Source organism: Aphanomyces astaci, assembly GCF_000520075.1.
Source record: "Aphanomyces astaci strain APO3 unplaced genomic scaffold supercont1.138, whole genome shotgun sequence".
NCBI classification, from domain to species: domain Eukaryota; phylum Oomycota; class Saprolegniomycetes; order Saprolegniales; family Verrucalvaceae; genus Aphanomyces; species Aphanomyces astaci.
In genome coordinates this window covers 30,018-54,261 of record NW_009798401.1, presented here as the reverse complement: position 1 = coordinate 54,261, position 24,244 = coordinate 30,018, and the positions used below count along the sequence as shown (strand labels likewise).

The 24,244-nt window shown below is 53.6% G+C and overlaps 6 protein-coding genes across 7 annotated transcripts; 2 read left to right on the top strand and 4 right to left on the bottom strand.

The window, feature by feature from the left end:
- Positions 1-182: 182 nt before the first annotated feature.
- Positions 183-3,040, bottom strand: H257_18132. 2 transcript variants are annotated; one of them, XM_009847140.1, is made up of 12 exons: positions 2,770-3,040; positions 2,461-2,711; positions 2,280-2,416; positions 2,165-2,208; positions 1,987-2,109; positions 1,743-1,849; positions 1,269-1,695; positions 859-1,206; positions 733-803; positions 522-671; positions 423-466; positions 183-363 (listed from the first exon to the last, which is right to left on the bottom strand). In XM_009847140.1, the coding sequence occupies exons 1-12, from the start codon at positions 3,010-3,012 to the stop codon at positions 209-211; spliced, it is 2,100 nt and encodes a 699-aa protein (XP_009845442.1). In that variant the 5' UTR covers positions 3,013-3,040; the 3' UTR covers positions 183-208. The 2 variants fall into 2 exon arrangements, with proteins under 2 accessions (XP_009845442.1, XP_009845443.1); XM_009847141.1 differs by having other exon boundaries at positions 423-671.
- Positions 3,041-3,173: 133 nt separating this feature from the next.
- H257_18131 (hypothetical protein) lies at positions 3,174-18,358 on the top strand. The gene is made up of 19 exons (XM_009847139.1): positions 3,174-4,150; positions 4,240-4,402; positions 4,503-4,784; positions 4,848-5,116; positions 5,196-5,578; positions 5,629-6,027; positions 6,089-9,037; positions 9,089-9,421; positions 9,479-9,748; positions 9,805-12,467; positions 12,533-12,925; positions 12,969-14,147; positions 14,200-14,412; positions 14,474-14,600; positions 14,653-15,108; positions 15,162-16,036; positions 16,097-16,681; positions 16,728-16,973; positions 17,026-18,358. The coding sequence occupies exons 1-19, from the start codon at positions 3,204-3,206 to the stop codon at positions 18,322-18,324; spliced, it is 14,031 nt and encodes a 4,676-aa protein (XP_009845441.1). The 5' UTR covers positions 3,174-3,203; the 3' UTR covers positions 18,325-18,358.
- H257_18130 (hypothetical protein) lies at positions 16,952-19,234 on the bottom strand. Its single transcript, XM_009847138.1, has 5 exons — positions 19,083-19,234; positions 18,859-19,024; positions 18,663-18,803; positions 18,597-18,602; positions 16,952-18,554 (listed from the first exon to the last, which is right to left on the bottom strand). The coding sequence occupies exons 1-5, from the start codon at positions 19,223-19,225 to the stop codon at positions 18,354-18,356; spliced, it is 657 nt and encodes a 218-aa protein (XP_009845440.1). The 5' UTR covers positions 19,226-19,234; the 3' UTR covers positions 16,952-18,353.
- A 32-nt stretch (positions 19,235-19,266) lies between these two features.
- On the bottom strand, positions 19,267-20,088 carry H257_18129 (hypothetical protein). Its single transcript, XM_009847137.1, has one exon. The coding sequence runs from the start codon at positions 20,066-20,068 to the stop codon at positions 19,310-19,312; it is 759 nt and encodes a 252-aa protein (XP_009845439.1). The 5' UTR covers positions 20,069-20,088; the 3' UTR covers positions 19,267-19,309.
- A 911-nt stretch (positions 20,089-20,999) lies between these two features.
- On the top strand, positions 21,000-22,807 carry H257_18127 (hypothetical protein). Its single transcript, XM_009847135.1, has 2 exons — positions 21,000-21,659; positions 21,713-22,807. Exons 1-2 carry the CDS (start codon positions 21,089-21,091, stop codon positions 22,156-22,158), a joined length of 1,017 nt encoding a protein of 338 aa, XP_009845437.1. The 5' UTR covers positions 21,000-21,088; the 3' UTR covers positions 22,159-22,807.
- H257_18128 (hypothetical protein) lies at positions 22,165-22,786 on the bottom strand. The gene is made up of 2 exons (XM_009847136.1): positions 22,381-22,786; positions 22,165-22,331 (listed from the first exon to the last, which is right to left on the bottom strand). The coding sequence occupies exons 1-2, from the start codon at positions 22,652-22,654 to the stop codon at positions 22,213-22,215; spliced, it is 393 nt and encodes a 130-aa protein (XP_009845438.1). The 5' UTR covers positions 22,655-22,786; the 3' UTR covers positions 22,165-22,212.
- Positions 22,808-24,244: the final 1,437 nt, after the last annotated feature.

Below are 24,244 nucleotides of genomic sequence, written 5' to 3'. Positions count from 1 at the left end.
GTTTGGACTTTACATACAGTTACAGTAGTAAACTCACATCACGTCCTAATATGGAACTAGAATATATTGTGGATTCGATACGAATTTCCAGACCCCGTCGAATCGAAACTCACCGACCAGGCGAATTTTGCAAGTTTATAGCGAATTCTCAGTATGACGTGGCGATTATTAATACAACGACGTTCGTTTGAACCTTAGATTAAGAGTGTTAATTGTCGTAATCGGTCGCGCTGTCTTTGGGCTGGAAGAAGTACACCCACATGGCCAGCGTGTGCACCGGAAAGTACACCATGCACAGGTACGGCACTGTCAGTAAACCGTGTCGGGCGTAGCCGTTGATTCCATATGCCAATCCATCCATGGCTACATTTAGATTTGCATAAGACACACAAACATGGTCTTAACATGTATTATTCACGTACCTCCAGGATGGGCAACGTCCAAGAGGACGAGAGATCCGACGGGACTATGTACAGAGTAATCGATGATTGCAGAACATATATGTAGGGAAACAAACATACCTGAGCAAAAGCAGCAACAGTGCGTTGAATGCACTGCGAATGGTTGTGGATTCCACGGATGGCTTGGAGAGAGCAATCAGCGGAACTATCGGCAACGTACAGAGCAGGGCAAACGGGTAGTTGAGGATACCCACGGCACAGTGCACCACACTACAGATCTCAACTTCAGCATCGGACTATTGCACTACTACACTTTTTCAATATCTCGTACATGACAAAGATCGACGCCAGCCCTTTCACGGCGAGCCACCCGTTGTCGGACGTATACGGCACGTGTTCGACCTATACAAACCAGTGTTCCATTGTCGATACGAACCAAATAACTCATTCTACGTACCAAAAGATCCTTATTCCGGTCGTTTTCCGGTCGAGTCGCTTGGAATTCTTTGCGGTGGTCGTGGATTTGCCGCAGCCACTGGCTCTCGTCCACACATCCGTCAAGCAAGGCGTGTGTAGCCAGCGCCGGGACGAGCCAGCGCACCGCCACGAGCTGAAACACCGCGGCGATCCCCACGAGCGTCCAGCAGTAGGACCGACTAAGCGTCTCGGGGTGGGTTTTTGTCAGGTCCAACAGCGGCACGATGGGGTCCAGCACCGACAAATGGGTGGTCAGGATGAGCAAGAGCACGCCCAGGCCCGCCGCGGTGGCGAACGCCGCCAGCGCAAACGCCAGCCGAAGCCCTCCCTGTATGTAAATATTATATACATAGGTCCGTTTCTCACAAGCCAAAAAGATCGGATTCGTACCGTGTTGGTGGCAATATACAGCGTGTGCGCAAATAAAGGTAGCATCAGCAGCACCATCGGGTAATAGTACTCGCCAATGGACACGAACGTGCGGGTCGACGGCAGCAGGTAAAAGTAAAACGACTGGTGGAACTTTTCCTCCAAGTTGCTCACGCCGCGCACGACCGTGGCGATGGCGCGCATCCAGTTGGACAGCTGAAAGGACGAAGATGCTTTCGAATGGAGGGCGGCGACGGTGATGGCGTCGATGTTGTAGTGGATGAAGTTGGCATGGGGCCCCGATGGCCCCGTTGCCAGTGTTTTCATGAAGCGAAGCATGGTGAATAGCCGCGTGAGGTACCCGTCCAAGTCGGGGGACACCATTGAGCGCACCCACGGGTGTAATAGCTCCAGCACATCATCGCACACAATGGACGAGTCGGCGCATCTAACCAAACGTTTTGCTAAGAAACAACGTTTTCGTAGGGTTTATACCTGTCCAAGGCAATAGCGAATCGCTCGTTTTCGAGTGTGTCTACTGCCGAATTGACCAAATCCAGATTCGGGAGCTGGCCGTTCATTCCGGCCGTGAATATGCCCACCTATGCGAAGTATGCATACGAACGTTATAAGTATTCACATATAACGATACCATACTATTTAAAAAATAATATTTTTTTTTGCTTTCGTAATCCTGGTGGATACTAATAATAATAAGATACAGGGTGGAACTACTTACGGCGTTGTACTTGTGGCGATCTGAGCTCGTTTCCAGGTTGATCGCGCCACGAATGACACCAGCATGCATAGGTAACGGCGACGATGTCGAAAATGGATCCGAGTGGTATGCTTGCAGCCACGCCTATGCCAACAGAGCATGAACATCTCGTACCTGGGAAATAGAGGAATATCATTACCTCGACTCCAGGTGAGTACCCGTCCCTGCCATCGTTGGGCCCATCTAGACAAATCATCCATTGGGCATGAGGAAAAATCCCTACACGGCGTACAACATGCAAGGATTTTTCCCACCGTCGGTGAGAAGCAACACGACGTCTTTGGCCAGCCATTTCTTGTCGTTGAGGTAGCGCAGCATAGCCAAGCCGACGGTTAATGCCGAGAATCCGTTCTTGTTCGTAGCAGGGATGTTGGGGTATTGCGCCACCAATCTACATACCCTGAGATACGGGGAATGGGACAGTGGCTGACTTACACCAACGATTCCTTGCCGTCGACCATGGGAGCCCCGCGTAAGACCGCGTACAGATTCGTACGGTTGACATATTCGGCGTCGTATAGATGCTGGGTGTATTGTTGGCGATACACCTCGACGCCGGGAATCGCGTGCAGTTTGGATTCGATCCAATGCATCACATGCGTGCAAGTGCTGTGGAGCTCGCAGCCGTTCTCGTCTGTCCACTCGAGGTTGATGTACTCCTTGTGCAGTTTCTTGGCCCACGATGCCTGGCCATGGACGCATCAGACGAAAGAATCTTGAATAGCGCTAATATTGATGAAGTACCTGGAGATCTGTGATGTCCGACATTGTTGAATCGACCAGAAGCGCATTCTCGGAGAAGTATGTCCCGCGACTCTTAAGTTCCCCAGTTGTGACTGTTGCCACTGGATGGGCCAAGACCCAGGCGATGCCCAAGAGGACTCCGATCCATGCCACGTATAGGGCTAGCGGCTGGACACGGCCATTGTCCACGAGTCGCGTCAGCAAGCCTTTTCTAGCCGTCGTCGGCGCCGCCACCGCAGACATCTTTCGCAAACGTCCAAAATCCCCGTGGGACAAATCGATTTGCCAGGGAAAATTCCAATTCAAATCACAAAGGTCAACAAAACCTGTATCAACTAATATTGTTATGTATGCTCGCTTAAGTACGACCACGTAAAGTCCACTCCCACTCCTGAAAGGTCACACGAAAAGCCCGCCAAGATCTCGACGGCGACATGGCCGACGTGGACGACCAACAACCCTTCGTCAGGTCCAAGAACAATGAGTCAGCCGCGCCGTTAGCATCCGATCCGCGGGTGGAGTACATCAAGCGTATCCTCGAGTCCGCTTACCGCTCGTCGAACCTGGACACTCTGCGTGCGTTCTTTGCGTCCGAAGCCACGACCCAAAAGGTGACCGAGTTCCTTCTGTCAAGCGAAACGCGTGTGTTGCTCGTGTCGGAGACGAGTGTGAATCGATACTGCGTTTACAACGCTATCGCGCCGTCCATGTTTGTGAAGGAGTCGCTCAACGTGCTGTACATCGTAAAGGTCATGAAAGGACCTGTGAGCATGGACAAGTACACGTCCGAGCTGCTTACGGGCACGTTGACGCGGAATCTGCTGGAAACCATGCATCGCATGATGGTGGATGTGTTCGTGCCGCTGTCCACCCATCCCACGAACCAACTGGCGTGGCCAGAAATGGTCGCGACGTCCATCACCGACAACATCCAGACGTTCATGTCGAGTTTGCAGATCACGCTGGGGCAGACCAAGGGCGAGACGTGTCTACCGTTGCCCCCCGAGACGAAAGCGAGTCCCGAAGAAGTCAAGTTGAAGGACCAAGTCCACGTACTCGAAGGATGCTTGATCATCTGGACCAAACAGATCAAAAACATCTTGAAACTGGACCCGGAAATGCTCTTGAGCCACCACGCCAAGGACAAAACCCCTCGGAACCCCGGACCGTCCGAAGAAAATCGATTCTGGACCGCCAAAGCCCGGAATCTCAACTCGATCTTTGACCAGCTCCAAAGCGATAGCATCCGAAAGGTGCTGCAATACCTGGACGTGTCCAAGAGTACGTACAACATCCCGTTTGCAAAACTGTGCAAAGAAGTCTTTCATGCCCGCGCCGAAGCCAACGACAACGTCCTCTTCCTCGCGCCGTTGTTGCCATGGTATGACAACCAATATATATATATATATATGAATATGCGGAGCCCCCTCGTTAACCGCTGACATATATGTACGTCATGTATTATTGTAGGTTTGACAAACTAGAACACGAAGCCGACTTCACAGCGCTGGTCGGGATCTTTCGGCCCATTTTGCATTCGATTCTCCTCGTGTGGAAATGGAGTCGGTTTTACAACTCGCCGCCGCGACTGGTGGTACTCATGCGGCAAATCTGCAACGAGCTAATTCGCAAGGTACTTCTGTCGTTCATGTGCACGCCTACCTACCTACCTACTTCAACGACGACCGCGACAGCCGTTCGTTCGAGGGCAACTAGTTCTAACACAATCCTAGGCGTTTTCGTTTATGAATGGCAAGCAACTGTTTGACCTGATCGACGCCGACGACACGTTGAAAGCGCTCGACAGGCTCAAGACCACGCTACGAGTATGCGCAGCTTTCAAAGCCACGTATTTTGACTACAAAGCCAAAGCCAACGTCGAGTGTCCGCAAAACCAATGGCGCATCCAGAACAACGCGCTGTTTGTGCGGTTGGATGCGTTTCTCGAACGGTGCCACGACGTGTTGGAGCTGACGCAGACCATTCTCCAGTTTGGCAAGCTGAGCAAAATCGAGGTACTAACCATAATAATACAATGATGATGATAGGGTTTCTAATGGTACGGAATGTGTCTGTAGGTTGGAGGGACGAAAGGCAAGACGCTGACCACGTCCGTGCACCAAATCTTTGCGGATTTCCAGGAAACGGTGGCGGTGGTCAAGCACGTCCAGTACGATCTTCTGAACATTGACGCCAAGGGGTTCGACGATGACTTTTACGAGTTCCGGTCCAAGAACAAGGAGTTGGAGCGGCGGCTGGCGTCCGTGGTGAACCAAGCGTTCGACGACTCCAAGTCTATCACAGGGCGATTCAAGTTGCTCGATTCGTTTGACGATCTCTTGGAACGGTATTATCAATACCAACTATTTACCTACTATAACGCTGCAGAAAATATGGACATTTGAGTATTGATACATTGTGCGTAGCCCGATCATCAAGAACGAACTGGAAAAGAAGCACGCGCTGCTGATTGCATCGTACAGTGAAGACCTGCATGTGGTCCAGCAAGTGTTTATTGACAAGCGGGATGTGCCGCCCATTGGCTACAACTTTCCGCCGTTTGCTGGCGCCGTGACGTGGTGCCGGGGGCTGCTGGATCGAGTGGCGTACCCTATGGAGAAGCTCAAGCGGCTGAACCGATCGGTGCTGGAGCGGGAAGACTCGAAGGAAGTGATCAAGATGTACACCAACCTCGTGGCGTCGCTCATGGAATACGAGACTGCGACCGTGAAAACATGGGCGCATTCGATTGAAATCTCGTCCAAGTCCAAGCTCAAGTTGCCTCTGCTGCGAAAAGACGCCGAAACCGGTAAGTCCTTCACGTCGGTCGTACTGCTGTCGACTCATTCAATCATGTAGGACTGGTGTTTGTAAATTTTGACCCGGCACTGGTCCAATTGTTGCGAGAAGTCAAGTACTTTATCGTGCTCAACCTGGAAATCCCCGAAGAAGCTATGACGATTTACCGAAAAGCCGAAGTGTTTCGACGCCAAACAGGCAACTTGGACCTGATTGTGGACATGTACAACCGCGTACACACGACCTTGTTGCCCGTGGAGCGACCGTTGGTCAAGGGCCACTTGGACAAGATCGACCAAATTCTGTCACGGGGCATCCGGTCGCTCAATTGGAAGTCCCACGGCATCGATATGTTTCTCAAAGACAGCATGACGGACGTCAACGAAGCTACGGCGTTGCTCGATGCGATGAAAGCGCATATAGCGCGGGTCCAAGAGTTGCTGCACAACTGGAACACAGGTGTATATATATATATGAGGGGCCTACCTATGTATGGCTGAACTTTATCATTCTGTCGTAGGCCTGTTGTTTGAGCGGCGGTCGAAACCGCTGAGCGTGACGGAATTCACGGAATCGCAACAGCCGCTTCGAGCGGCCAAGTACGTGGTGATCAAAGAAGGCGGGAATGAGATCCATCGACTTCTCAAGGACACACTCAAGAAGCTCAAAGTATCGCAAGGAAGTCCAGACTGGCGGTCGTACGTGGATTACATCAACGGCATCGTCGAAGACGGCCTCGCCAAGGTCGTTCTCACGTCGCTGCGGTACATTCAGTCGCAACTGAACCCGGCCAACATTGACGCGAACGACTTGACGCCGATTCTCGAGATCGAGCTCGATTTGTACGGCAAGGACATTGTATTTGTGCCGTCCGTGGGGTCCCTTCCCAGCAAAAACGGTGTCACCGACGTCGTGCACACGTGGGTTGAAGCCACGTTCCAAGTGGCGTCGCTGTTCAAGCGGCTGGACACGTCAGAAGGCACGTACTTAAAGGAAATGCGCGAAAACCCGGAAATCCAGCGATGTGTGGCGGAGATCCACAGCGCGTGCCTGGCCAACGAAGCCGCGTGTTACACGTACAAGAAGGAGCTAATGGCGTACGAGTACTTGTGGTCAACCGACTTAAACGCGATGTTTTCATCGTTTCTCGATACGGCGTGGGTGCCAGTGGATCCGGGCGTGGCAATTGTGGGGTCATCCGACAGCAAGAACGCCGTCGACATGTCTGGGCCGTTGCTGCACTTGGCCAAATTCGACGACAAGATTCAAACGTGCTTGACCTTGCAAAACGAAATCAGCGAGGCCAAGCACTCGCGGGACATGTGCTTTGTGCGCGTGAATTCGCTCCCAATCAAGCAAGCGCTCAGCACGTGGGTGACCAAGTGGGTGTACATGTTTACGCAATTCCTGCATGACCGCGTCGTGAACCAGCTCACGTGGGTCGACTCATTCATTTCGAACGTCAACACGGGGCTGGACGTACCCGTGACGGACACGGCGACTCTGATGACATGCATGGGGCACGTCCAAGATGTCCGCCGGCTCATGGCAACCAAACAGGTGAACTTTGGACCGATCCGAGACACCGTTGCGCTGCTCAAGCGCCACGGAATTCACTTGGACGTGTCGTATGTGGGCAAAGAGACTGCGCTTCAGTGCTTGGAGCAGGCGCCGCTGCGATGGGACTCGATGGTAAACAAAACGTTCAAGAAGAAGGACGTGATCGCGCCCATGCAAAACCAGGCGGTGGAAACCATCAAGATCGACCTGCTCGGGTTTGCCAAGCGCGTGCATGCGTTCCGCGACGAGTTTCTGTCCAAGGCGCCGTTTACGTACGAAGGCGTGGCGGTGATGCTCGGCCCGACGGCGCCGCTGGAGCAGGTCGTGGCCAAGGCCATGGAAGTTCTGGCTAGTGTCGACGCCCGACTGAACGAGATCGAAGGTGATGCCAACCGGTTTGGCCAGCTCGAGGACATGTTTGAGCTCGCCGACACGCAATTCGACGGGCTCAACGTGTGCCGCGTTGAGTGGGGACTCCTGCACAGCGTATGGACCATGTTCCACCGCACCACATCCACATTCGAGTCGTGGCATGGGCTGTCATGGCAAGACGCGAATATGGAGACGCTCATGGATAGCGTCAAAGATATGACGGCGGTGATGCTCAAATGTCCGGCAAAGGTCCGTGACTGGGCGATTTATAAGAAAATGGAGACCGAATTGAGTCAAATGGCGGCCACGCTGCCGTTGATTGAGCTGCTGCACTCGCCCGCGATGCGCGAACGTCACTGGAAGAACTTGCTGGTCGTGACCAAGAAAAGTACGGCGGCTATGGCGACATGGACGGTGCACATGGAGAACGTGCATATGGAGGACCTGTTCCGACTGGATTTGTACCGATTTGACATCGAGGTGCAGGACATTGTCGAGGTGGCGACGCGCGAGCTCAAGATCGAAACGGACTTGTGGACGATTTCCAACGTCTGGTCCACGTGGAGCTTTGTGGTGGTGCCGCACCACGACACGACCATGATCTTGCAAGCCATGCAAATAGACTCGATCGTGGAGATGCTAGAAGAGCAGCAGCTGGCCCTCCAAGCCATGGCCGGACAAGGCAAGTTTGTCGAGTACTTCCGTGACAAGGTGCTGTGGTGGCAGCAAACGTTGGGTAACGTTGAAACAGTGCTCAAACTGTGGTTCACAGTACAACAGACGTGGCTGTCGCTCGAGCGCATCTTCATGTCGTCCGAGGACATTCGGTTGCAACTGCCTCACGACACGAAGCGATTCGAAGGGATCGATGGCCAACTCAAGGAACTGTACACTGAGATCCAGGGGCGACTGGGCATCTTGGACACGTGTGGCAACGCCAACCGCGAGCCCATGTTGAAAGACTTGTTTGCTGAGTTGGAAGTGTGCCAAAAGGCACTGAATCAGTACCTGGACGGGAAAAAGGACATGTTTCCGCGGTTCTACTTTGTGTCGAATGCAGCGTTGCTCGACATCCTCAGCCACGGCAACGATCCGTTGAAGATTCAGCCACACTTGACCGACTGCTTCGACGGCATTCGGTGTCTCCAGTTTGAAGAAGTGACGCAATGGCCGCTCACGGCCGTGTCAGCCATGTCCAAAGAAGGCGAGATGATTGTTTTCCCGACTCCTTTCCTCATCACTGCTGGCACAGCCGTCGAGTTGTGGCTGCATGACTTGCTCTTGGTCATGCAAAGCACCCTCCGACGCATCGTGCAAGACGCGCTGGAAGCGTCCGCCGCGTGGGGCCTCGAAGTCGCGCGGCACGCGTGGGTGATGGACTACCCCGCGCAGTTGAGTTTGCTCGGCTCCCAGATTATTTGGACCGAAGAGTCGGAGAAGGCGCTAGAGGAGCTCGAAGGCGGACAAGAAGACGCGCTGAAAAAGTACTACGAAGTGTGCAACGCCCGGTTGGACGACTTGATCAAGTTGGTGCAAGGTATTTTAAATGCGTTGCTAGTAGTAAGTAGTTTCCATCCATCCATTCTAGGCGAGCTCACCAAGCTGGACCGAGTGAAGATCATTACCGTCATCACGGTGGACGTGCATGCGCGAGATGTCATTCAAACGCTCGTGGCGAAAAAGGTCAACTCGGTACTGGATTTTACGTGGCAGTCCCAACTGCGGTACTATTACTTGGACCCGCAAACGACCAAGCAAGTCGCTATTCGCATCTGTGATTTCCGAGCGCTATACTCGTACGAGTACATTGGCAACTGCGGACGACTCGTCATCACGCCGCTGACTGATCGCTGTTATGTCACCATGACAACGGCGTTGCGACTGTACTTGGGGGGCGCCCCCGCTGGCCCCGCTGGCACAGGTGACGAGCGAACTGTGGTGCTTCATATAGTACATTGCTCAAGATTGCATGATGTAGGCAAAACGGAAACAACCAAAGACTTGGCAAGGGGCATGGGCCTCATGTGTTATGTGTTCAACTGTTCGGATCAAATGAACTACCAAACGATGGCCGATATCTTTCGGGGGTTGGCTCAAACTGGCGCGTGGGGCTGCTTTGACGAGTTTAACCGCATCAATGTCGAAGTGCTGTCTGTGGTGGCCACTCAAGTCAAGTCGGTGCTGGACGCGATTTCGTGGCTCGCGGTTCCCGGCAACCGGGAACTCGAATACCAAGGCGTCCCAGCCGGTAAATACAATCAATCGCATTGGATGGATTTCACGGGTGTCGTTTTGTATTATTAGGCACGCCACCGTTGAAAGTGGGCCTGTTCTACTTCCAAGGCAAGAAAATCACATTGGTGCCCACCGTGGGCTTCTTCATCACGATGAACCCTGGGTACGCTGGGCGTACCGAACTGCCGGAAAACCTCAAAGCGTTGTTCCGATCCTGTGCCATGATTCGTCCCGATGTGCAGCCCATCTCCGAGAACATGCTCATGTCCGAAGGGTTTCTCCACGCCCGCTCCCTTGCCAAGAAATTTGTGACGCTGTATCAGCTCAGTTCAGAACTGCTCAGCAAACAAGTGCATTACGACTGGGGGTTGCGCGCCGTCAAGTCGGTGCTCATGGTGGCGGGTAGTCTCAAGCGCGCCGACCCCACCGCGCAAGAAGAAACCATCCTCATGCGCGCCTTGCGTGACTTCAACGTGCCCAAGCTGCCGCTTCGAGACGTCCCTGTGTTTCTCGGCTTACTCAAAGACTTGTTCCCTAGCGCAGTGGTCGAAGCTTCGCCAGAGTCCCCGCTTAAAGCCCAGTGTACCTCGGTGTGTCTGGCCCTGGGCCTCCAGACCGAAGATACGTTTGTGAAAAAGATGGTCGATTACGACCAACTGCTCAAAGTTCGCCATTCGGTCATGCTGCTGGGCCCTGCGGGATGCGGAAAGACTACGATTTGGCGCACGCTGGCGCACGTGTTGAACGTGTCGCAGCCCAAGCCAGTGGTCGTGTACGAAACGATCAACCCCAAAGCGGTCTCGTCCGACGAGTTGTACGGGTACATGACATTGAGCCGAGACTGGAAGGACGGCGTTCTGTCCATGCTCATGCGAAGCATGTCCAAGGAAAGTACTCCGTACACTGCCAACCAACGGGGAAAGTGGGTCGTGCTGGACGGAGATATCGACGCGATTTGGATCGAAAGCATGAACACTGTCATGGACGACAACAAAGTGCTCACGCTGGTCTCGAACGAGCGCATTCCGCTCACAGATTCCATGCGCATGGTGTTTGAAATTCACTCGCTGCACAACGCCACCCCGGCCACGGTCAGTCGCGCCGGCATCTTGTACATCAACGACACGGACATTGGGTACCTCCCGTACGTCGAGTCGTGGGCGCAGACGCGCAAGGAAGGCGGAATGTGGAGCGCTTTGTTCCGCAAACATGCCGACGCGTTTCTTCAAGTGCTGGCCGAACACAAGAAGGAGCTGGTGTACATGGTGCCCATGCCCCCTCTCGCGATGGTCACAACCCTGTGCCGACTCCTCGAAGGCTTCGTGGCCACGCTCACCGACGCTCAAAAGTCCCCCGACGTGCTGGAAAACGTGTTTTTGTTCTGTGCGTTCTGGGCCTTTGGCGGCGCGTTGGACGCCGAGCCCAAGGACAGCCGACGCGCATTCAGCCACTTGATCAAGCCTCTTCTGGCCAGAACGTCGCCGAAAAAAGACAATATGAAGCCCCCGTCGACGGATGGCGACGCCACCTCGACGCCAGGAGGGGGGTCGTCGTTGTCTGTGTTTGACATGCGCTTGCACATCGACTCGAACGAGTTTTTGCCGTGGAGCGACGTCGTGCCGGAATGCGCCATTGCGCTGGGGGACGTTCCATTCTACTCGGTTGTGGTGCCGACGGTCGAAAGCGTGCGGCTGCAGTACTTGCTGTCGCTAGTGTTGCCGACTCGCGGGGCTGTGATGCTCGTGGGCGGGGGCGGCACAGGCAAGACCACGGTCGTGCGCGATTGTTTCAAACACAAAGAAGACACGATCAATGTCGCGAGCATCCCGCTGCATTATTACACGGACGCCGCCACGCTGCAACGCCAGCTGGAAGCGCATGTCGAGAAGCGAAGCGGCCGCATGTATGGCCCGCCGCACCAGTCGTCGCTCGTGTACTTTCTCGACGATGTCAACATGCCCATGGTCGAGCAGTACGGCACGCAAACCGCCGTGGCGCTCTTGCGGCAGTTCATGGACTACGGAGGCTGGTACGACCGAGTGGAAGTGGGGTACAAAAAAACGATTCAAGATGTCCAATTCGTGGCATGCATGAACCACAAAGCCGGGTCGTTTACGATCAATCCCCGGCTACAGCGTCACTTTGCCACGTTCGGGCACTTGTTTCCGTCCAAATCGGACTGCGTTCACTTGTTTGGAACGTTATGGCACCACCACTTGCAGCCGTTCAGCGACGTGGTCAAACGCATGGCGAATGGCCTGCTCACGGCCACGATGGACTTGCATGCAGAAGTGCGCGAATCGTTTCTCCCCACGGCACTCAAGTTCCACTACAACTTCAACCTGCGCGACCTCAGCACGCTCTTTCAAAGCCTCGTGTCCACTCGCCCCGAAGTGTTTACGACGCCGCTGAAAATGGGCCGCTTCTGGCTCCACGAATGCACTCGCGTGTTTTGCGATCGTCTCGTGTCGGCCAGCGAATGCTCTCGATTCCAAGACTTGCTGCTCGAACATGCTAAGAAACACATTGAAGAGGACGTGGCCGAGCTCAACGCGCAGCCGATTCTGTTTACGCGCTTGCCCCGGGAACTCGACTTTGTCACTACCACCGCCCCCGTTCCCATGAAAGACCGCGCCGAACTCCACACGGCGCTCCAAGCATGTTTGCGCGCGTACAACGACTCGTTTCCTGTCATGCACTTGGTTTTGTTCGATGCAGCCATGGACCATGTGGTACGCCCCACTCGATATCTTTCCCTGTCAGGTTTAATCTACGGAATGATCACCGTTTTTCGTAGGCGCGGATAGTTCGGATCTTGGCCATACCGCGAAGTCATGCCATGTTGATTGGCGTCGGTGGCTCGGGAAAGCAATCGCTTACCAAGTTGGCAGCGTTCATCGTCAAGTATCCGTTGGTGCAATTGTGCGTCAAAGCCAGCTACGGTGTTCCCGAGCTCAAAGAAGACATCAAGGACTTGGCCCGCCGAGCTGCTGTCAAACCTGGGCAGCCGTTGGTTCTCCTGCTCACGGACTCGCAGCTTGTGGACGACACGTTTCTCATTTACTTGAGTATGCTGCTCAGTCATGGGTCCGTGGCCGATCTCTTCACTGTGGAGGAATGCGACACCATTCTTAGCTCGCTTCGAGCCGAAGCCAAGGCCAACAGCATCCCCGACTCGCGTGACCAGATGGTACAGTCGTTTCCAAATGGCCCCCCTAACTGGATCTGTCTAGGTCAACTTTTTCCTCGACCGTGTGCGAGCCAACCTCCACATTGTGCTGGCCTTTTCACCCGTGGGGGTGGCATTTCGACTGCGTGCTCGGAAATTCCCGGCGCTCGTGCAGTGTGTATCGATCGATTGGTTCCATCCGTGGCCTAAGGAAGCTCTAGTCAGCGTGAGTGCATCGTTCCTGAGTGAAATCGAGTGGCCATCCGCTGCATTGGCGGACAACGTGAGCCACCACATGGCCGAGGTGCACTTGTCGGTCATCTCCGCGTCGGTGCAGTTCAAGGCAAGCCAAGGCCGGTTCAACTACGTGACGCCCACTTCGTTCCTGGAGCTGATTGTGTTTTACAAAAAGTTGCTCAAGAACAAGCGACAGTCGCTGCAAGGGCTGATCAAGCGCCTCGACGTGGGCCTTCGGACCCTCAAGAAAACGTCCGACGATGTTGAAGCCCTGCAAAAGGAGCTCAAATTCACCATGCGGAAAGTCGACGACCGCAAGAAAGGCACCGATGCGCTGCTCGAGCAAATGGGAAAACAGCGCAACGATGCGCAGATCAAGCAAGCCAGGGCCGACGAAGAGCGCCAAAAGGCTGCGATGGCGGCGGAGGCGGCAACCAAGATCGAGCGCCAGGCGACCGCGGAATTGGAAATTGCACAGCCGGCGTTGAAAGCTGCGCAGGAAGCTGTGAACTGTCTCAACAAGGCCAGTCTCACCGAGCTCAAGTCGATGCAAAAGCCGCCGGCGGGGGTCGACAGAGTCACGACCGCGGTGCTCATGATGATCAAAGAAGAAACGAAAAACTTCACGTGGGACAACGCCAAGAAGATGATGGCCAAGGTCGACGCGTTCAAGATCCAGCTCGAGCAATACGACAAGGAGCACATCCCTATCGAAGTGGTCCAGCGCGTGGAACCGATCTTGGAAGATCCGAATTTCAACTACGAGAAAATGAAGTCCAAGTCCGTGGCAGCGGCCAACCTGTGCACGTGGGTCGTCAATATCATGACGTACAACAAGGTTTACGTCAAAGTTAAGCCACTCATGGACGCCCTCGAAGAGTCCCGCGCGGCCAAGGCAAATGCGGACGCCGCCTTAGAAAGTGTCATGGCCATGGTTCGGGAAGTGGAAGGCCAGTTGAATGCGTTGCAAGCCTCGTTTCGAGAAGCAACCAACGAAAAGGCCAAGGTGAATCTAAGGTGGTTGGTTATATACAACTTATTAGTATATAATGCTATAGGTCGAAGCCGAAGCCAAAAACTGCCAAGACCGACTTGGTCTGGCCGAACGCCTGGTTCTAGGTCTAGCGTCTGAAAACGAACGGTGGAAGCGTGAAATAGACGTGTTAAAGCTAGGGGAAGTGTCCCTCGTGGGCGATGTATTGCTTGCCGCCGCATTTGTGAGCTACATTGGCGCCTTCGATGCGACCTTTCGACACCAGTTGTGGAACCAAGTAGGAATTCTTGTTTTTAGTTTAACTCAATGGGCATTCACATGGGTTTTTGATCTCGTAGGTGTGGCTGCCAGACCTAGTCAGCCGTGAGATTCCCATCAGTCTCCGTCCGGACGACAAAGCCAACTCAATGGACCCGGTGGCAATGCTGAGCGATGATTCATCCATCGCGCAGTGGATGAACGAAGGTGGAGTCGACTAGTTGTTTATTCAAACGGAGAAGTCACGCGTATGCACTAGGGCTACCAGCGGATCGCATGTCGATTGAAAACGGTTGCATAATCTCGTGCTGCGAGCGGTGGCCCCTTTTGATCGACCCACAACTCCAAGGCATCAACTGGCTGCGGTCCAAGGAACTTCTTCGTCAGCGCACCCTTCCCCCGATGCAACCCACCGACAAGTCCAAGCTGGATCATGAACCATCCGAGTTTTCTCTGGAAAAGAACAAGAACTCGGACTCGGGGAAAACGTTGAGTCTGGCGAAAATGAACCGCAAAAAGTCCATCAATCCCCAGAATGGCTTGGAAGTTGAACCGCCGCCATCGAGGAAGGATGTGCTCAGGGTGAACGAGTCCGCCAAAGCACCAGAGCGGGTGGCGCTGTCGTTCGTCGTGCTGAATGCAACGCAAAAGACGTGGCGAAAGCAGCTGCTCCACGCCATTACGGACGGCGCCACCGTCTTGCTCGAAAACCTCGGTACATTCTACGGTTGTAAACACGACGTAGTGACGCGCGTTGTTTGTTTGTAGGCGAGTCCATCGACGTGACGTTGGAGCCGATTTTGATGCGGCAAGTGTACAAGAAGGGCAAAAACTGGTTTGTTCGCATGTCTGGCGAGGAAGTCGAGTACGACACCAAGTTCCGCCTCTTTTTGCACACGAAGCTGTCGAACCCGCACTACCGGCCGGAAATCGTCGCCCATTGCACGTTGATCAACTTTATCGTGACCGAAAAAGGCTTGGAGGAGCAACTTCTCAAGCAAGTGGTTAACCGGGAGCAGCCTGTGCTCGAAATGGACAAGACCAACCTCCAGCAAGCGTTCAACAAGTACAAGATCCAGTTGCTCGAGTTGGAGAACCAGTTGCTGGAGCGCCTGGCTAACGCCCCCGACGACATCTTGTCCGACGTGCCCCTCATCGAGTCGTTGGAAGCCACGAAAGCAACAGCGAATGAAGTGAATTCGGCTATTTTGCGAGGCAAAGAGACCGAGCGAGTGATCAACGAAGCGAGAGAGATCTACCGCCCGATCGCCGCGGAAGGCGCCATGATCTTCTTCATCGTGGTGCTGCTCACCAAGATTAACCACATGTACCAGTACTCGCTCGATGCGTTCCTGGTCTTTTTCTACAAGGCCATGGACAGCGTCGCGGGGGCCACCTCGGACGCCCAGGAGCGCGTGTCCCTTCTTCGACGAAGTGTATTGCTGACGCTGTTTACGATGGTCAGTCGCGGGCTGTTTGAAGAGCACAAGTTCTTGTTCCTCACACAGCTCACGTTCAGCCTGCTCAAACGGGGGTCCATTGGCCAGTTCAGTGGATACAGCGACGACTATATGAAGTTTCTCTTGCGTGGCCCGAAGGTTGTCTCCGAAGAGAACGTGATCGAGTGGCTCAGTGATTCCCAGGTCCAAACCCACCACTGTTGAAAATTTGTCCTCCTTATTCGTCCTCTCATATATGTATAGTGGCAAATGCTGCAAGCGCTGATCCAGCTGGACGGGTTTGAAAAGTTCTCGTCCGACCTCGTCGAAAGCGAAGCGCGGTTCCGCGAGTGGTACAATTCGCCGACCCCGGAAACCGAAAAGCTTCCCCTCGACTGGCGGGAACTGGACAAGGCGCCGTTTTTGAAGCTGCTCGTGCTGCGGTGTCTGCGGTCCGACCGGCTGGGGGTGGCTTTGCACCAATTTATCGGCGGCATCCTTCCGTTTGGAGGCCAGTACTTGAATTGCGACAGCCAATTCAATGCGTTTCAGATCTTGCAAGATGCGTTTGGGCAGTCGAGTCCGTCGACGCCGTTGTATTTCATCCTGAGTCCGGGCACGGATGTCGTCGCCAATGTCGACAAGCTTGCCCAAGTGTACGGGAAACGTAAGGGCGTCGATTACCACAACATCAGTCTCGGACAAGGCCAAGAGACGGTCGCTATGGCGGCGTTGCACGAAGGATGGAGCAATGGCAACTGGGTGTTGCTAAACAACGTCCACTTGATGCCCAAGTGGCTGCTTGAGCTCGACAAGTGGTTCAACAGCATGCACGACGACGCGGCCAAGGTGCCAATATCGTCTAATACTTTGTGCTTAGAATTGGATTGGCTAGGTGCACCCGGACTGCCGCGTGTTCATCACGAGTGACCCGTCGCCCCTCATTCCCATCGGCGTACTAGACAAGTCGATCAAGTTGACAAACGAGCCGCCCACGGGACTCAAAGCCAACGTCAAGCGCGCCTTATCTTGCTTTCCCAAAGCATATGTCGACGACATGGAGCCGCGCACGCGGTGTATTCTGTTTGGCATGTGTTACTTTCACGCGCTCATGCTCGAGCGCAAGCGTTTTGGAGCTCAAGTACGTCGTCGGTTAGTGTTGTGTGTTGAATATATTTCTTGTTGTCGTGTAGGGGTTCAATATGAGCTATCCGTTTTCGGCCGGCGACTTGACGTCCAGCGCGACAGTTCTGGGCAATTACATGGAGAATGCGCCGGCCAGAGTTCCGTGGCAAGACTTGCGCTACTTATTTGGGGAGATCATGTACGGCGGCCACATCGTCAACGACTTCGACCGCCTTGTATGCAACACGTACTTGCAATACTTTTTGCGCGACGAGCTCTTGGACGAGCTGAGCATGTTTCCGTACTTGGACGATGATGCCGACGTCAAGTTGTTTTCGGCACCGAAACTCAACTCGTCGTTTGACCGGATGCTGGAACACGTCGAGATGAGTCTTGTGGGGGATTCCACGTTGGCGTTTGGGCTCCATCCCAACACGGAGATTCTGTTTAGCACGGAGCTGAGCGAGAAGCTCATCCAAGGCGCCGTCCTACTCGGCGCGTTCCCGTCCACGTCGTCGGCTGCCGCCGTCGCAGAGCCCGTCGACAGTTCGCAGACAGTCGCGGAGGGAATTTTGCAGGATGTGCTCGAGAACTACCGCGACCTGCGCCTCGACGTGTCGGACTTGCTAGCAACAGACAACCCACATCCGTTCCAAACGGTGCTCGTGCAAGAGATGGAGCGAATGAACACGCTGTTGGAGCACATGACTCGGACGTTGATCGAGTTGGACCTGGGCTTCCGCGGCGACCTCACCATGAGCGACACAATGGAAAAGTTGCAAGACAGTCTGTTTCTGGATAAAGTCCCGTCGTCGTGGGAGTGTGTGGCGTACCCGAGCAACCGGTCGCTGTCGCCGTGGCTGTCGGACCTTGAACACCGCATCACACAGCTGCAGGAGTGGAGCTCGTCGTCGGGGGAGTTGCCCCTCGTAATTTGGATCAGTGGGTTGTTCAACCCGCAGTCGTTCTTGACCGCGATCTTGCAGTCCATGGCGAAAAAGAACAGCGTCGAGCTCGACAAACTCCAGATCGTCACAGACATCACCAAGCGCATGCTGGACTCGCTGGACGCCCCCAGTCGCGACGGCCAGTTCATTTACGGTCTCAGTCTTGAAGGGGCGAGGTGGGATCTGAGCTCTGGGATCATCGACTCGAGTTTGCCCAAGGAGATGAGCTGCCCTATGCCCATCATCAACTGCCGCGCCGTCATGGCCACCCAAAACACGGCTGCCAATATCTTTGAATGCCCCGTGTACCGCACCCAACAACGCGGCCCGACCTACATCTTCACGGCCCAGCTGCGGTCCAAATCTCCACCAACCAAGTGGGTCCTCGCGGGCGCCATTTTAGTCATGGAAGTGGTGTAGTTGTAGAGAAATAATAGTCATGTTAATACTCAATACGGTCGACGGGATAGCGGGTTCCCTGCCGACGTTGCGTTCGATAGCCCAATGCCACCCGAGGCAAAGCCCCGTTGATTGCTGCGATCTCGCAATATCATATCGTATGGGGCTGCCTGAATCTTTCGCGGCTTCATGTCCACTGGTGGCATGGTCATAGGTCGCAAGACTTGACCAGTAGACTTCACCGATGGACGCTACAGAGGTTGTGTCAACTCCTGCTGCTCAAAACACGGTACCTTTTTCTACATGGGGAGTAAGCAGAGAGTCACGAATTGGGAAAGGGAATCAAGAATATAACTTACCTGGAGGTTGTCTCGAGTTGGCGGTCGCCACGCGGTGGTCGTGGGGTGCCGAGCAAGGGGCGCTGGCTCGGTGTGATGGAATTGGTTATGGGTGGTGCGCTCGCGCTCTTGGCATACCGACTGATGCTTTTCCACGCGATCCTGCAAGTTGTAAGACGTAAATTGTCTTGTTGAAGGGTATTATTCGTGTTTGTACTGGTGCAAAGCTGCGTTTGCACTTTCGGCACTTGATTCGACCGTCGGCTTCGGGGAGGCCAATTGGGCCCGCGGCGCTTTTTGGCTTGGGAACTGCAGGTCGAACGACTGGTGGCAGTGGGGCCGCCAGGTTGCAGCTGGCAACATGGTTATGGAAGTGTCCAGACCTAGAATCAAAGTGGTGTAATGATAAGTCGGCGATTTGGAAGCTCTAGTGAACCAAACCGAACGAGGGTTTTGCAGACGGGGCACGACACGTTCACGAATGCGTTTTTCCGAAAGCATGTCTTTTCGTGGATGGGCAGCGACGCAGGGAAGAAGAGGCCGTGGCATGCGACGCACGAGACTGTCGCCTGCAAGTTCCTCATCTAAATATAGGTCTTGACCTGTGAAATACTAAGCCTCGACGTAAACAAATCGCGTGAATTTCTTGCATTGTCATTTACGGCAGGTTAAAAATGCACGAAAGCCACCCCCATTGCCACAAACGCAAGGGCTCGAAGCGATGCGGCACTACCGGTAGTACCCATTGCTGTACTTTTGATTGTGGGTGTACAGGTTGCCGACAGCTTGGCAAGCAGGTCGGACTTGGAGTTGGCGCCAAGGTTCGCCCAGCCCACTTGCAAAGTTGAGTTGTTGGTGCAGCTAGGCATGCGTTGGAAAATGCTGTTGGCATATTCAACACAAGCGGGAGCAGCACAAAACGCGGCCGTTTGCGAAGCGTTGCCCGTCATAAGCTGGGCCAGGGGGGGTCCCAGGAGTTTCGAGGTGCAGTTCTTCCAAGGAGGAAACATCCACAGGAACTCGAGCACCGCAAGGTCCACTTCCGTGCACCGCTCTGACGGCAATTGGGTGAGCAGCGCAGGGGGCAGCGTGTCGCAGAGGATGTCCTTCGTGTAAAGATTGAGTTTTTGGATGTTGAGGCCGTTAGGGCCAACACAATTCGGTAAGTTCATGTAGAGGGCCTGTAGATTTTGGACGCACGCGGGTGTGTTGCAAAATGTTGTCAAGCTCATGGCAGAATCCACGGCGAGGTCAAGCGCTGGAGCAGTCGCATCGGAAGCCCCCATAGCTTGCGAACAATTCGGCCAAGCGGGCAGCATGGCCACCCCAAGCACAGCCATCAAATCGTGTTTTTCACACGTCGTTGCTTCGTCCGCTGTGGACAACGCGATGGTCGACAACACAACAAGGCTACGGACTGTGCGCATACTGAATGTCGAATCCGAGAATGGCAACATGGCGGGCGTACAAGAAGGCTAAATATAGAACGCCCCCAAACAAATAATCAGGCGTGTTCAAATTGCAAGTGCTGCTGTGGTATTCGTATGTAGTCGGCATTGAAAGTTCATGCTAGCAATTCGTGGTATACGTAGGACTGAACGAATGATCCCATTATGCACAACTATTGCTTAGCACTCATAAATGGAGGGGGCTTGTGCACCCGATTGCCTCGTGAAGTGGACTTGCGACCTTCTTACTGTCCAAATTCGTACTGAGAAACTCTTTTGAAGGGCTTGAAAAGGGGGAAGCACTGATGGTGGCGACGCGGCCCTTAGCAGCTGCAAACCAGCTTGGAAACGGGTGACAAGGTTACGATTTGATCGTGCCAACTGTGGATGTCGTCACTGTAGTCGTCATCACGACCAATGGGGTTGACTCAACGAGCTTTGCGGTCGCTTATACGTTGATGGGCGTTTTGTTTCTCTCCGTGGGGGCACACAGCGAGTGGAGTCGGCCGTTTAATTTCGTAGCTCGAGGATGTGGACACTTGCCGCTCTTGTACGCGCACGAAGCGGCCTCACTCAACCGACGATGGGGCAAGGACGAGTTCATTGCGCAAATGGTGAAACTACTTCAACAAAAGGTACGCCATGTCCAATCAGGCACTGCCGTGACCAGTAAACCAAGCGCGCCGTTAATGAAACCGCTGCCGTTTCAGTGAAACCCATGATTGCGAGCCAGAAAAAACGTTCGGACTAAAATTATGAGCTCCTCCAACTAAGAACATGAGTATCGACAGATTGTAGTACCGGTAGATGCCATGACCATGAAGGAAATGGCCACAACTCATAAACACTACTAACGTTAGTACAATGTCAGCTCTCGAAGTGCGGGACCTCAGGTACAGTCCTTGGTCTTGTCGAATGCAAGTTATCCGGAATAATGTCCGGATAACCTAGGGCAACCGTGGATTTGAATTCACCGAAGCCTTGGAAGCGTGCAAGAGGATGGCGGCAACGGCAGCATCTGTGGACACAAGCAACAACCAGCGCCGACAGATCCCGATCGTGTGCCCAGGCCACTCGCGTCCGTTGGCGGAGGTCCAGTACTGTCCCAGTCCCAGCGTCAACCCCAACGCGTCTCCCACTGAACCCGCCGACCACTACCTTTTGATTTCCGCCTGCCATGACAAACTGCCAATGCTGCGATGTGGTCGATCGGGCAACTGGATAGGAACATTTGAAGGACATAAGGGGGCCACGTGGTCTGCAAAGTTAAGTGCCGATGGCTTGCTTGCTGCCACCGCCAGCGCCGACTTTAGCGTGAAAATCTGGAATGCCGTGACGGGCGATGTCGTGCGGACGTTCGACCACAAACACGTGGTGAAAAGCGTGGAATTTCTTCGCAACAGCGCGTGGATCGCGACTGGCGGGCACGAGAAGCTCCTGCGTGTGTTCGACCTGGGCTCGGAAGCGACAGCTCCCCTTTACCAATTGCAGACCGACGACGTCATTCGCAAGATCGTTGAGATTCCGAGTCCCAAGGGTGCGGTGACGGTTGCCACGGGCGACACGGCGGGTATCTCACTCCCTCTACCTTTCTTTCCCCTCCGTTTTACTGACTCTTGGTAGGTAACGTGGTCGTGTGGGACGTCGAGACCCAGGCTCGCGTCGCAACGTTGCACGTGAGCAGTTCTGGCGTGATGGACATGGAAGCTTCGCGCGGCGGGACCATTCTCACGGTGGCGGCCGGGTCCAAGGTCCACTTCTTCGACACGACGTCCTGGACCGAGACGTCGCATGTGGACATGCCCATCGCGTTCACAGAGGAAGGGGGCGCGTCGCTGCATCCGTCACTCGATCGCTTCATCGCCGGCGGCTCCGACACGTGGGTGCGCGTGTTTGGCCTGGACGGCGCGCTCTTGGAATGCCACAAGGGCCATCATGGCCCCGTGCGATGTTTGCGCTACGCGCCCAACGGCGACAGCTTTGCGACCGGGTCCGAAGACGGCACGATCCGCATCTGGCAGACGGAAACCGCCGCGGATTCGTCGGTGAGTTATGCCACGTTGGAATAAACACAATGAGAGTTTGGAGAGTTTGATTTGTCTTAAGCACGAGAAAGAGACCAGCTAGATTTGACCGCCATACCACTTCATGATCTCGTGAAAGTCGAGAAATCCCGAGTTGTCCGTGTCAAGGAGAGCCACGACCGCGTCGAGGTCGTTGTCGGAGATGTCCAGTCCCAGATCTAATGCAACCGTTGTTCAACCGCTGGTGAAGACATGGAGGCATCGTACCTTGCACAATGAAGCTCTTGAGCTCGCGCGCCTCCATCTTGCCGTTGCCGTCGACGTCGTACTGCTCAAACAACTTGCGGATGTTTTCCAGCTCGTCGGCCGAGAGGGACCCGCCGCTGCGCTCGTCGGCGCGCGCTTTGAACCACTGCAACGAAAAGATGGCCAAGTCCTCCGGGGATGCCCGAATGACGTCCTTGGTCCATTCCTTGAGCACCAGCGGCAGATCGGGAGGCACTTCGATCTGCTCAGCCGAGAAAATGCGGTTCACGTCCATGATAGAATTGCCGCCCAAGGGTCGTGTGTCCTTTCGGCCACCTCAATTCCGGATAATTATCCATGTGCGAAAATAATCCGGATACGATGGCGAGGCACGAACCTTACTGTTATTAATAACGTTACAGTAATTATTAATAATACTAGTACGCACAATGTACCGTAGTAATAGTGTACAGTACTACGTATTAATACTACGTAGTAGTACGTACTACTTCGAAGTAGTACTGTACATGTAGTACTTGAACTCACGGTACAGTATTTGTAATGAGGACTGGATAGTCGTGTACGAGTCTAGTACTCCTTGAGTACTTTTATACTATTAATAGTACGTACTAGTATAGTGCAGGGAGGTATACAGTATGTATAGTGACGTTTATTCGCGTTTATCAGCTTAGCTAAGGAATCTTTTGTGCCTACAGCTAGCGGACTTCGCATACGTCGAACGTTAGACGTCCGAGTGCGGGGGGATGGTGGGGCTTGCGGCGAGGTGTTTTTTTTAATTGTGATGTGCTGTATTGTACAGTACTACGTAGTATTTCCAAACTGAATTTCAAATATTTGAGATTAGCCATTTTGGAATTCCAAGAGTAAGATAACGTTAGATATACACGGTTTACGAAACAAATACGAAACAATTTCAATGCAGTCACGAAACATTTTGTTTCGTAAAACGGAAGTATCGATTTTCCTTTATGCTGGATTTTGTATGGTGCTTCAAGTATAGAAAAATACCACTGATTTACGAAACATTCACGAAACACTGGATTAAAGTATACTCAGCGTGAGTTGAAGGATTTTGAAACGCACAAATTCAAGTTCTTTGGGCGTCACAAATGCATGGCGATATCGTCTCAAGTTGGAGGTGTGCGTCATTCTTAGTGTCCAAGGACTGGCTAACGTCAAGCGTACGAATACAACATTGCCTGAACTACTGTACTGGTTGGTGGCTTATGCATGGGAAAGGTGTACCCATCTACGACTAACGTTAAGGCAAAAATGGTTCCTTATACCAACAGCTACCCAACACGCGTTAATGGTACAGTATGGCGTTAACGTTAGTAGGACCAGGAGCCACGATGGTGTTAGCTTGGGGGCGTTGTGGAAGGCTGACTCTCCTCCATCTCTCCACCATAAGCTTAGTGCAACTCGCATTCCTCTCACCTCCATTCGCCATACCGTACTCGTCGAACTCGCCGTGCCTCACTCAGGGGAATAGGATAAAAACGTGTGGCCATTTGACTTTTTACTGGTGGTCACAGAAAATGTCATGTGTTGTTGTTTTGCTTGTGGTTAAACTGTGGAACTTAGTATTAACGAGAATTGCTTGGGCATCCTTATACGTATCGACGCGTAGGCATTCGAACTGTATGGTATGACCAGCACTACAGCTCACAAAGTACACTCTAACACGGTTACAATACCTTCGTGAAGATATAGGGCCCACGGCTTGTTTGCTTGTTTTACGTTAGCTATGATGGAGTGATATTACACTTACTGGGCTGCTCGACTATGAAGCAACAACCCAGTAATGCCCACTAAATAAAACTCCACCACACGATTTAACCACGAGTGAAGCCCCACGTCTAAC